The sequence below is a fragment of the Urocitellus parryii genome, unplaced genomic scaffold, assembly GCF_045843805.1.
Source record: "Urocitellus parryii isolate mUroPar1 unplaced genomic scaffold, mUroPar1.hap1 Scaffold_95, whole genome shotgun sequence".
Lineage (NCBI taxonomy): Eukaryota > Metazoa > Chordata > Mammalia > Rodentia > Sciuridae > Urocitellus > Urocitellus parryii.
This window is the reverse complement of record NW_027554244.1, coordinates 254,805-268,368: the sequence shown is the minus strand read 5'-3', so window position 1 is coordinate 268,368 and position 13,564 is coordinate 254,805. Positions and strand designations below refer to the sequence as shown.

The 13,564-nt window shown below is 43.6% G+C and overlaps 1 protein-coding gene and 1 pseudogene across 1 annotated transcript; both read right to left on the bottom strand.

Moving 5' to 3' along the window:
* Positions 1-2,668: 2,668 nt before the first annotated feature.
* On the bottom strand, positions 2,669-6,875 carry LOC144253105 (RAF proto-oncogene serine/threonine-protein kinase pseudogene; annotated as a pseudogene).
* A 4,772-nt stretch (positions 6,876-11,647) lies between these two features.
* Positions 11,648-13,053, bottom strand: LOC144253114 (heterogeneous nuclear ribonucleoprotein C-like). The gene is made up of 2 exons (XM_077795015.1): positions 12,577-13,053; positions 11,648-12,537 (listed from the first exon to the last, which is right to left on the bottom strand). Exons 1-2 carry the CDS (start codon positions 12,891-12,893, stop codon positions 11,970-11,972), a joined length of 885 nt encoding a protein of 294 aa, XP_077651141.1. The 5' UTR covers positions 12,894-13,053; the 3' UTR covers positions 11,648-11,969.
* Positions 13,054-13,564: the final 511 nt, after the last annotated feature.

The following is a 13,564-nucleotide window of genomic DNA, read 5'->3' as shown; positions in this document are numbered from 1 at the left end:
ATTGCATAAACAGAAACTCCAGATACAGGCAAAGTTTACCATGAACACATCATTAACTTTGTGCATGTGTGTAGTAAAAGAATTAAAAATGGATACATAAAAAACTTAGATTATTATTTAATTTTTAGGAAAAAGAGATAATTTGGGAAAGGGAAGAAAAAAGAAAATGCTTTAACTATATTTTATACATAACATTTATGCAAAAAATGAAATTCAAAGCAAATGTAAGAACAGGTTACCATGTATTAAATATGGGTGACAACCTTACCAAATTTTTGTACTCTTATCTATAATTTTCTCCATGTGTGATATGTTCTTTAATTTTAGGAGTAAAGCAGACTAGTAGCCACAATACATTAAGAATTCCCAACAATACTAATATGAAGAAAACAAACCAACCAGTCTCCAAATGAACAAAAGACTTGAACGGGATGCTACACTAAAGAAAATATACAGATGACAATCTGAAATCTCAAAAATCAGTAGTTATTACATAAATGGAAATTCGAATTACAATGAGATACCCATACACAAGAATGTCAAATCTGTAGAGACCCTTCAGGTATTGGCAAAGGTGTGGAGCACCTGGAACTTCTGTATCTTATTTGTGGAAATGTACAATGGTCCAATCCTTTTGGATGTGTTTTTATAACTTACTAAAATTTAAACATATATCTCATACAAACACATAAACCATATAGCCTAGCCATTCCACAATGAGAAATTCACTTAAGACAAAAGAAGACACATGTCCATATAAAAACTTTCATACAAATGGCCTTAGTAGCTTTATTTGTTATTACTCCAAATTGAAAAAAAAACCCAGATATCTGTCAACAGATAAATGGACAAACTATAAAATATCCATATAATACAAGGTCAACAACAATCAAGGGAGTGAATTATAGACTATAAATATAATTGAGTTTTAAATTTTTGTTTATAATTGACTCATCATAATTGCACGTTTGAGGGTTCATTGTAATATTTAAACATGCTTATACAATGTTATGATCAAACTTGGGTAATTAGCAAATCCATCACTTTGAACCTCTATCATTTCTTTGTGGTGGGAAAATTCAAGATCCTGTTTTCTAGCCATCTTGAAATATATAATACATTTTTACTAGCTACAGTCATCCTATTGTGCAATAGAATATTAGAATTTATTCCTCCTAGATCACTACACCTGCTGTACCTGTTGACCAGGTCTCCTCATCCCTCCTTACCTCTCATCCCTCCTTATCCTCCCCAACCTCTGGTAACCACTATTCTATTCTAGCTTATTTCACTTAACATAATGTTCTCCAGTTTTATTCATGTGGTGATATAAAGCAATTTTTTGAGCTGGACATAGTGGTGCACACCTGTAATTCCAGCAGCTCAGGAGGCTGAGGCAGGAGGATTGCAAGTTTAAAGCCAGCCTCAGCAACTTAGAAAGGCCCTAAAACTTAGCAAGACCCTGTCTCAAAAGAAAACCAAACAAAGTAAAAATAGGGCCTGGAATATGGCTTAGTGGTTAAGAGTCCCTGGGTTCAATCCCCCATGCAAGAAAAGAAAAGGGAGGTTGATATATATATATATATATATATATAGTTTTTTTTTTGAGAGAGAGAGAGAGAGAGAGAGAGAGAGAGAATTTTTTTTAATATTTATTTTTTAGTTTTCAGTGGACACAACATCTTTATTTTATTTTTATGTGGTGCTGAGGATCGAACCCAGGACCCCACACATACCAGGTGAGCATGCTACTGCTTGAGCCACATCTCCAGCCTGGGAGTTGATTTTCAATCACTAAATAATATTCCATAGTGTATCTGTACCACATTTTCTGTATCCACTGATCTGATGAGGAACACTTAGATTGATTCTCTACTATGGCCATTGTGAATAGTGCTGCGATAAACATGGGCATGTACATATGTATCTCTTTGACCTACTCATTTTATTTCTTTTGAATACATATCCAGTAATAAAATTGCTGGATCATATGGTAGTCCTATTTGGATTTTTTTTTTAAATTTAATTTATTTTATTAAAATAACATAATCGAGGAATCATCATAACTGTATCTTGTCAGCGCAATAAAAACAAAATTAAAACCCAAATCAAGAGAACCTGTATTCCTGGCTTCCTTGCATCCACAATTATGTGACTAGAGATGGGGCTGGCCCTGCGGCCCACCCCATAGGGGCCGCCCCTGGAAGATGAATTCAGCATGACGGGAGGCTGCTCCCAAGGACCAGGACAGGAGGGCTGAGCACCGTGCCTGGAAAGCCACCGTTTGCCCTGGACATCTCGGGCTGTTACAGGCAAGTCCCGTGGTACGAGATAGAGCAGGCGCATCTCCGCAGTCCTGGGTTGTTCGGTGAGTTATGTGCAAAACTGTTGGCGCTGCACCGCTGTCTCTCAAAAGAAGCTGGTTTCCAAACCCGCATGTCCCCACAGCGGGGCCAGTCTGCTCACGACCTTGACATCCACTTCTTTTTGCCCTAACGATATCTTGCAGGGCCGTCAGCATCCCCTGTGCATGCTGGAGATGGGAGGAAGACCGGCCAGAAAGGGTAGAAAAGAAGGCAACGTGAAGTTAAGGCCTGTGCGTCTCTAGGAGGTCCTTAACAGCAGCTTCTCAGAAAACACTCTGCCCCAGGAGCAAGGGACAGGAAGGTGCTGTCGCTGCCTTCCCTTCCTCCCCAGGCTGAGCGCAGGTACAAAGTCCACTACAAGACAGGCAGCCTGGGGGACGTGGTCAGCGTGCAGGCGTTGATATCCTCGGTGTGCGCTGCCCGGTGTAGGGATGGCTCAGAAGCGCTCCGGTTGATTTGGGGGAGGGAGTGTTGGAGCAGCTCGATGGAAGACAGGATCTGGGGAAAGAGAGGTCTCTCCTCCTTCACTTTCTTCACGCAGTCGGCCACCAGCCTCTTCATGGCCTTGGGGCAGTTCTTGTAGAGCTTGCTGAGGTCGGGGGAGGTGTAGCCTAGGCCCACCATGAAGATGATCTGATCCCGGTTGTTGATGTGGGAGTAGGGCAGCTCCCCGGTCATCAGCTCGTACAGGACAATGCCGTAGGAGTAGACGTCGGACTGGAAGCTGAAGGGGTTGTTGTCCTGCATCCGGATCACCTCCGGGGCCATCCACAGCACGGAGCCGGTGGGCTGCTCCACCTGCTGAGAGCCACTCCAGCGGGACTTCACTGTCGCCAAACCAAAATCTCCAATTTTCACTGTTAGGCCTTCGTGGAGAAATATGTTGTTGGACTTCATGTCTCTGTGGATGATGTTCTTGGCGTGCAAGTAGTCCATCCCCTGCACCGTTTGCCGGGCAATGTCGATCAGCTGGAACATCTGGAACTTGGTCTCCTGGACATGCAGATGTTTGTAGAGGCTGCTGCCCTCATACCACTGGGTCACCATGGCCAGGTTGTCCTTTGTCATGTATCCCATGAAGAGCAGGATGTTGACGTGTTACGCTTTGTGCAGGACAACCACCTCGTTTCTGAAGGCCTGGAACTGCTCTGGGGTTGGGTCCACAACCTTCAGGATCTTCACTGCAACATCTCCGTGCCAGTTGCCCTTATAAACGGTTGCAAAGGAGCCCGACCCAATGCGGGTGGAGAGCATGACCTCACTGGCTTCGATTTCCCAGTAATAGCTTGAATCTCTCTCTCTCTCTTTTTTTTTTTTTTTTAGAGAGAGAGAGAGAGAGAGAGAGAGAGAATTTTTTTTAATGTTTTATTGTTTTTTGTTTAGTTCTCGGCGGACACAACATCTTTGTTGGTATGTGGTGCTGAGGATCGAACCCGGGCCACACGCATGTCAGGCGAGCGTGCTACCTCTTGAGCCACATCCCCAGCCCTAGCTTGAATCTCTCTGTCCCCGTGGCCTAATCTTGTTTTTCTCCTGGGTCCCAGATCCTGGAGCCCGCTCTCTCTGTGCCGGCACCAGGGTCTTGGGCTGGGACCAGCCTGTGGGGCTCAGGTTGTTGGGGCTGCCGGACGGGGCTTAGGGTGAGGCTGATTGGCTGTGACTTCAAATGGCATCCTCAATCATCCTGCTGTCGACGGGCAGGGTGGTGCTGACCATGTGGACATTTGGTGTGAATGTTGATCTCTGCCTCTGGGACAGGGAGCCCTCAGAGGTGGGGCTGGCAGTGTTGAAGGTGAAGGCGTGAGGCATGGAGTATCTGTGCTGGGAACTGACAGGGATCCGGGAAACAGACTCTCGCATCCCACGCATCGTCAAGGAGGGCAGCGCCGGGGCCCCGCTCTCGCCAATGGTGGAATTTGGAAACAACAGGAGTTGCCGGATGTTGCTCCAGTCCACACACATGGTGGGGACTTTGTTGCTACACTGCTCGTGGAATTTGCAGCCACAAGTCTGACACTGAAATCCGTTTAACAGGAACTTCTGACAGATGTCACAGAAGGCAAGCTTCAGGAACGTCTTCCGAGCAAATTTGTGTGTGGTGAGGGGCACGTGGTCCAGGAAGTCCACCTGCAGCTCCTCTCCGATCAAGGAGACGGCGTCCATATTCCAATCTAAACGTGCTTTTTCACCTTTGTGTTCGTGGAGAAGTTGGAACACGGCGCAGCACTCGGGCTGCAGGCCCCTGGGTGCTCTTCTTCCCGACCTGCGGCGCCCACCAGCTCTCCTCTTCTGCGCGCCCCTATTTGGATTTTTTTTAAATATTTATATTTTTAGTTGTAGTTAGTCACAATACCTTTATTTTATTTATTTATTTATATGTGGTCCTGAGGATCAAACTCAGGGCTTCACACGTAATAGGTGAGTGCTCTACCACTGAGCCACAACCCAGTCCCTATTTGGAGTTTTTTTGTACAACTTTCATTTTGTTCTCCATAATATCTGTACTAATTTCCATTCCCAACAAAAAAGATCTTTAAAAAATAATTGAGTAAAAACAAAACAAACAAACAAATAAAAAGGTCAGACTAAAAAGAATATAAACTGTATCATTCAATTTGTTTTAGGAAAGGTGAATAAATATGTAGCAACAAAAATTAAATCAACAATTGCCAGGAGATGCAGAGAAGCATGAGAATTTGGGGATGACATAGAAGTTCATAATTTTGATAATGGCGATGGTTTTAGGAGTGCCTCTATGTCAAAATTTATCAAATCATACCTTTTGAAAATATGCATTACTATGTAGCAATTATATATCAATAAAGCTGCTAAAACTAAAGTAAATGAAAAAACAGTCACAAAGTAGATGATGTCACAAGCCTTGAACTGGAAAAAAAGTGGGCTAAATGTTTCAAAATGCCAGGGATGAACCTGGGGTCTAGAAGACTTCAAAAAACAAACAAAAAAAAAAACAAACAAACAAACAAATAAAAAACGGCTCTAGATTATTGTTAGACCAAGTGCAAGGTTCCCTTCCTCACTTCCTGACAGACACTGACCCTTTCCCTCCCTGCCCATCCCTTCCTGTGGCCCCTGCACACCCCTCCCCATCACTGCATAGTGACAGCTGAGCTCAGCCAGGGGTAGTGAGTGCCATATATGTTCATCACTGGGGGTAAGACATCTCAGTTCCTACCTTGGCACTCCTGCAAAAAACCAGCCTGCCCCTCTCTCAGCACAGCCCCTAAGTGGCACAGACACCCCCCCGCCCTTTTTGTTAAGAACAGTTGTAAAAAGCTCAGCTCTTTGTTTTCTCTGTTGTGAATGCAGATCTCCTACATATTCAAGGAAATCCTCTAATAGGATGGAGGGAGGGAAGAAAGAAAGGGAAACAAGAAGAAAGGTTTTAAAAATTCAGTTGGGTAAAATATTGAATGGTCACACAGTAGGGTGGATTAAGTGTTTGGAGCAAGGGGTGACAATTACCTCCTGGGGGGTCCCAAAGATGTGCAAGCTGGTTGCTAAGCAAGACCAAAGGTAGTGTGGTGGCACCTAGAAGTGGCAGAGACCTTTCTGGGCCAGCAGACACAGTGGAAGGAATTCTGGAAGTCTGTTGATTGATTTGTGCTCACTTTGTCACACTCCTTGGAGACTCCCCATCCCACCCATTTCTTGGGTAGGAGTTGCCTGCAGTTTCCCACCAGGACAAATGAAATCTTCCAATGAAGCCCTATGGCCCCTCCTATCCCTCATATTCTATGACAATGTGACTTTAATATTTCAGCCATCAAGGGGTGGACTCTATGCTCCCTTACCTTGAACCTGGTTAATGGCTCAGGTGGGACTTCTGAGGCTAGTCACAAGGGTCTGTGGCATCAGCCTGGCTGTGCTGGTGGTACCTGATTTCCTTGAGGCCATCATGTTGCCAAGAAACCCAAGCAAGTCCACGTATAGCAGTTTAAAATGGACAAGGTAATGGGGATCTGAAGGAACTTTGGGGGTGATGTGTGTGTGTGTGTGTGTGTGTGTGTGTGCGCACAGTAATTTGCAACCTCACCTAGGGAAGGCCTCTGGGAAGGGACCTTTATACCATTCACACACAGGAGCTCTGTGGACCAGCAGTGGGTCCCAGGGTCAGCAAATGTAGCCATTGGTGCTGCAAGGACAGCTGCCTGCAAGGTAGAATCCCCCACCACGATGAGGCACAGACCATATGAGAGGGCCCCTCAGTGGGACCCAAGCCAGCCCTACAACACACACTACACATGCAACAGCATTTGTCCTACAGAAGAAGTCACAGCTATTGACACCTGGCAGCACTTCCCAACAGGTGATGGGGCATTTTGCTCCTGCAAGGCCAGTCCTCTGACTTGACTTCACTCACATTCCTCTCCAGGGCTTCTCTCCAGTTTCCTTTCCAAGCAGAGCCCTTCTCTTGGCAATGGCAGCATAAGAATCCTTGTCACCCTTGCACTCATGTCCCACACAAGGACACTGGGGGGCAGTCATCCAACACTGCACATAGAGCTCTGGCTCCCACTGAACCAGAGAGGGCTCCCTTATTTGATGAGTCCAGAGCACCAGCTAAGGATGCAGAGTGTGACTCAGACAAGACCAGTAGACTGTGCATGCAGCTTTGCACAGGGGCTTGGCTCTGCACAGCCACTACCCCTCAGCACAGCCAGCTGCACACTTTCCCAGATAGGAGAAGAGAATGGGGTGGCAGACTCACCCATCAGAGTTGTTGCTCAGGCTTGGAGAGCTGCAAGAGAGAACAGAGTCAGAGACAGGTTGTTTTAAGTCGACTTTAATGCAAATTTATTTTCTTGTCATTTTTCCTCTCTCAGCAAAGGAAGTGTCTGGTTTCTATATTAGGGGAGAATGGGTCATTACATAACAAGAAATAGGGGCCTACACCCTCTGGGCTTCTTTGTCCTTTGTCATTCCCATCTTCAGCAGGGTACCTAGGGCATTTTAATTAGCTGGAAACAATACTCCAGGCAGGATTGCCAATACCTTGATACTAATACCCAAACATTAATAAACAGAGATGATTTGCTTACAAAATGGCAAGTTAGAAGAAAGAGAGGAGAGCTAATAAACGAGCTAAATTTCAAAGGCGGCAGAGTGAAGTGGATGCAAGGTGACTCAGACATACCAGCCTCACAGCCAGGACTCTCAGAGATTAGGGGGCAGGGATTCTCAGCAGGAAAGACCAGTGAGCCAGCCATTAGAGCCCACTTGGCCAAGAGAGGGCACTGCCTCAAAAGTGGGAGGCTGCAATCCATCTCCCACTTTAGGCCACCTGTGGTTCCAGAACACAGGACCTCAACAGGGTGACTCTGTGGCATTCATTTTGAAGCACCCAGCATGGGTTCCCCCTTCAGAACGCAAAGCCTGTTTCATGCACAGAAAACTGCCCAGGTTTGATGTAGGATTCTTCATTGTGTAATGAAAATATTTTAGAACCTTGCCGAAGTGAAAGCACAGAACAAATTGTGTGTGTAGGTGTGTGATGCATGTGTGTGCTAATATGTGTGGTACATGTGCATGTGTGGTAAGTGTGATAGTGTGGGGGTTTGCACAAGTAAGTGTGATATGTGTGCATGTGTGGGGGGGGGATTAAGTCAGTGTGTGGGATTATGTGTATGTATGTGGGACTGTGTGAATGTGAAGGGAATTGTGTACATGTGGTATGTGTGTGTGTGTGTGTGTGTGTGTGTGTGTGTGTGCATGCCCACATGGTATGGGAGTGGTCATGTGACTGCTATGAGAGAGTGTGAGTATGTGCCTGGGTGATGGTGGATAAGTGGGTATGTAAGTGTGTGCACACTCACACATCCAGGTACATACACTTAGGAGAACACACAGACCTATATTCACAGGGGTCCTTGAGGGCTACAAAAGGTCCTCTCTAACTCAGAAAAGTGGCATTTCAATTTTTGGTATGAGTCATTTAGGGGAAATGCTGAAGACACATGAGGAAAGGGTGTGTGTGTGTGTGTGTGTGTGTGTGTGTGTGTGTGTGTATACATGTATGCATGTGTGCAAGTCTGCACATGGAGACAGACAATCTTGTGCAAGGCTCAGAAAGCATAGCTCTGAGATTCAGCCAGGTTCCAGTCCTGTGTGTCATTGAAAAGGAGGTGCTGGACATCATTTTACCTTCATAATCAAAACATCACACTTTTAAGAGATCATTTTGGGGGATTCCTGATTTGCCTCTCTGGCTGAGCCCACAGTGAGTCACCCTAATAAGACTTTCCACTGGTTTCTCACCTGGATACATATTTGAAGTTCCCCTCTTCCAAGGCCAAATGCAAAGCTTTCCCTGAACTCCCCTGTCTACACCCCCACCAGTAGCCCCTAGCCAGATTCCCTGGCATAAAGGGGTATCCATCCAGCAATACCCTTGCAGCTATAGGCATACACTTTGCCTTTGGTGGTGCTTCTCAGACCCAAGAAACTGCTCATAATCTTCTGGCTGTTCCACATGGCCTCCTGCCCACAAGGACCAAGATCCAACTCAAGATTTCAACTCCATCACAGCCCAGGCTGCCTCTGTTCCAAGAAGTACTCTCAATATAATACAGGCATAGTCAAAAGAAAAGAGAAAAGTTTCTTCCATTGTCTTTTTCTATTTCCTTTTGTTTGTTTTTCTTTTCTTAACTTCTTTTTGTTTTGTGATACAGAGTTTGAACTCAGTGCATTCAATCGCTGAGCTGCACACCCCAGTCATATTTTCTATTTTATTTAGAGACAAGATCTCACATAATCGCTTAGTGCCTCACCCTTGCTGAGGCTGGCTTTGAACTTGCAATCCCCCTGCCTCTGCCTCCAAAGCCACTGGGATTATAGGAGAGTATCTGGTTTCCTTTTTTCTTTTTTCTTTTTCTAACCAAGTGATTTAATCAAATGTTTGATTTTTTTTTTAATTTTGAAGTAAGCTGTAGACTTAAAGAAAGTTTGTATAAATGGGGTTGAGATTTCCTACACAGCACTTTTTAGCTACATTTCTGTAGTTCCCTGGGGGGGCTCAGTTACACAGGGTCAGTTAGGTGTTTTCTGGAAAATTCCAGAAATAAGAAATTCATAAGTATTGAATAACTTTTATGATAGTGTGTCATTACAAATATTATATTTCATCATTATTTATCATAAAACCCATCATGCCCTTGAGTCTGGAAGAGAACTGTGCAGGTATCTTTGAGCTTATCCCCCAATTTGTGTTCATCTAATATTTTTTCCTTACTGCATTAGACTGTGTGGCAGACAAGATCTATTTGATCTTTTTTCCTTTGCTCCAGGCATGTACCTGATGCTGATTCTGCTTTGACAGACCGTCATGGATTATTTTTTGGTAATTTTGATTTTTAATAATATTGTATTCAAACACTATAGATGTTAATGACTGAGAATCCTAGCCCCCATTACCCTGGCTCCTAGTATTTTCTTGCTCTCACCCAAATCCTGGTACAGCACAAAGAGTCAGTATGTATTCCAGGGACACCACCTGTTGAGCTACAGAGACTGGAGGAGTTGACAGTCTGATTTATCACATTGGGGGACTTCGCAGTTTCCCTTAGGTTTATCTCCTATTTCCCTCTTTTTATTCTCTCCTAGTTCTCCCTTTCTTCAAATGCAAAACCTTTGGCAGTGAGTACAAATGAGGCCTGTCCTTGTGCAAAACAAACTAGCCTTGAGGCTGCAGCTCAGTAGATGGGACCCCCAGGATGAAAGCTGAGTGATCCCTCAGGAGGCCACAGACACACTGGTCAGTGGTGTGAAAGGAAGAGGGCTCAGACTAGAGCCGTGCAGGTGGCTGGGACATGCTGTTCTTCTGTTTTTCTGCAAAAATATTCTGTTTTATGTTAATATGACAACTTGATCAGGCCACAGGGTGCACAGATATTTGATTTAAAATTATCCTGAATGTGCTTGTGAGGGTGCTTTCTGATGAGATCAACTTTTAAATCAGTAAACTGATTGTCCTTCCCAAAGTGAGTGGTCCTCGTTCATTTCACTGAAAGAGTGAATGCAATAGAAAGACTGAGTAATGGAGCCTTCACTCTCTGTGTCTGGCTGTCTTCTAGCTAAAAGACAAGTCATCTCCTGCCTTTGAACATGGACTCAGACTGGAACTACACAACAGGCCTCCTGAGTCTCCATCTTGGTGCAAACTGTGAGACTTAGCCCCCATAATCACCTGAGCCAATTCCAATCAATCAATCAATATTATTGATTCTGTTTGTCTTGAGAAGTCTTCCTAATTCAAGGGTCTACTTTTACCCTAGAAATATCTTGCACTCCTGGAAGCACACACCCCTGGAAGATATTTAAATGACAAATAAAACAAACAACATGTCAAGGAATTGTGGAAGGAAAAAAAAAAGGTTTTTTCCTGTTTTTTAAACAAGGATCCCAGATGTTTTGTTTACCAACCCTGCTAGGTAGTTCAGTTCTGTAGCAGCAACTCCTGCTGTTAGCTCAGCCTGTAGAAAGAAGTGGCTACTAAGCTTCTTAATAATGCCAAGGTCCCCCTCACAGTGCATCTCTTATCACCTCAACAGAATATCCCCTGGGCCTCCCAAAGAATACAGTCATCCTGTGAGTTCACTGTTCTTCCATTTTATTTTTATTTTTATTTTTTTAAAGCTTTCCTATTTTTAATAACACTGATGCACAGACTCAGAATCCAGATAAGGTACCTGGGGCTATAAACAGTTATTAAAAGAATCTCCATTCCATGTCACAGATAATTAACTCCTTAATGCAACATCCATCTTGATGAAATTTGAGTAGTGTATGCTGATATGCATAATGATCATACTCCAAGAAAAATATATTTAATATATTCTAAGGGTTTTGTGGAAGTTGCTGCAAAACAAAGAATTTGAAGTAAATAATTATAAAATACAAAAATAAAAAAAAGTTTTTTTTTCTCCAAATTCCTGGTTTAATAAGGACTTGTTTATTTTGAGAAAAAAGGTCCTAAACATCAGGCTGTTCACAAAAATAACCCACAGTATCAACTTTAGAAAACAAATAAAGACTATTACACTAATTATTCTTCTAGAGGATGCATTTAACATGCCAACTCTCATTCACAAAAATACATTGTTACATTTGTGTTGAACAGCCCCACACAAGACTATTATGTGGGGGATAACACACATACCTCTAAAACTCAAAGCTGCTCTCAGGTGCTACAACGAAATGAGATTGCCTTTGCAGTTAGGGAAGCAAGTACTGAAATCATGTATAAATGCAAAGAACTGTACTCCCTGCATAACAAGAGATTATTTTGGAGACAGTTGATAAAAACCATACATCCTTTTTATTGTTAAGTCATAAAGAGGTATCAAAATTAAAAGCAAAAATTAAAGGGTAAGACTTAACAAAACTACTAGGAGCGTCAAAGGAAGTGAAAATGGGACTAGGCGCAGGGCAATATGAATTAATGAACATGGGAAGGACAAAGATAGGGAGAACAGTGAGCATGTGCTGAAGATACTAGGGGAGAGGATCTGGTGAAATTTTGATCTTAAGACAAGCGCCTAGGTAAAGAAATAATGGGTAAGATTTCTAAACCCCACTATGTGCTTAAGAGTCATCCTCGCCATTGGCGCTGTCTCTGTCATCCTCTCCTTCCTCTGCCTCTTTTTCATCATCCTTGATCAACTCCAGCTGGTCATCCCCCTGATCTTCATTATCATCATCATCCTGTAGATCCCCCTCCTCAGCAGAGTCATCTGCACCCCCCTCAGACTCCATCTTCACATTAGTTTCATCTTTCTTCAGGGAGCTGCTGCTCTGCTCCTCTTCCGACTTATCATTCTTCGTCTCTACTGCTTGTTTGCTCTGCTCCTTTTCAATTTTTTCCAGACTTTCCAGAAGAGAATCCACTTTTTGTTTTATTTGGGTCAGCTCCTTCTTAATGGCCTGAAGGTCATCTCCTTTCAACTTTCCAGACTTGGAAGAAGATCCCGGCTGTCCACTCTTAGAATTGAAGCCACTTTTGCCCCTTCGGGAGGTGTTTCCTGAAACACGCTGACATTTAGAGAGCACTACAGCCCTAGCAATAGGAGGAGGAGGAGGAACTCGTGCTGGGTAACTATACATCCTGTCATAATAATCACGTTGAAAATCATAGTCCAAGTCAAAAGAGGAGCTGAGTAGACGGGACAGAGAAGGGTGTTCTGGTACTGACCCGTACATCTCCGCTGCAGATCGTTTCACACCTGCCTTTCCTCTGTTCACTTTTGGCTCTGAAGCCAGATTAATATCTAAAACCTGGCCAGCAATCATTCTGCCATCCTCTCCTGCTACAGCAGCCCTGGCATTTCTCTCATTAACATACTGGACAAAGGCAAAGCCTTTATGGACAGAGCAGCCCACAATTTTTCCATACTTGGAGAAGATTGCTTCCACATCAGACTTCTTGACCACCAGAGTGTTTAGATTCCCAATGAATACACGGGAGTTCATGGAGCGTGGATCTGTCTTGTTGGTAACGTTGCTAGCCATTGTGTTTGATAAGGTTCCTCACAAAGGCGGAATAATGTAGCTGAAGATCAAAAAAATCTCACTCAGCAAAGATCCACTAACTTATATATTTCAAGTGATTTGTAACCAGGAGGGGGAGGGAGAAGAGATTCGATTCTGAATCTCCTACTCCCAGATTCTATATGAAGAAGTTGACCACTGCTAGAGGTCAGCAAGGCGGCCGCAACTGCTCAGCCTTCGTCTCTTCACAAAATCTGTTCTTCCATTTTAAAGAGACCTCTGTGTCTGCTTGAACCCTTCTTCTACAGTCTGCCCTGACTGTTTTGACATTTCTACTTCATTTCATGAGGACCATCAATTCTTCCAAGCTTCTGGATATCAACCCCAGCAACATAAAATAAATCATATCCTGGGACTGGTCATAGTGTCACATACCAATGATCCCAGTTACTCAGGATGCTAAGGCAAGAGAATCTCAAGTTTGAGGCCAGCCTCCTCAACTAACTGAGACACTATCTCAATAATTTTAAAAAAGATAAAAATAAAAATTAAAAAGGGATGTAGCTTAGTAGTAAAGTGTCCCTGAACATAGAAGAAAGAGACAGAGAAAGAGAGTGCACCCTTTCCAGGGATTAAATGCTGTATTATGAGAGAATGCCCCCATAATGACAGTTCTTTATCATCCAGCTTTA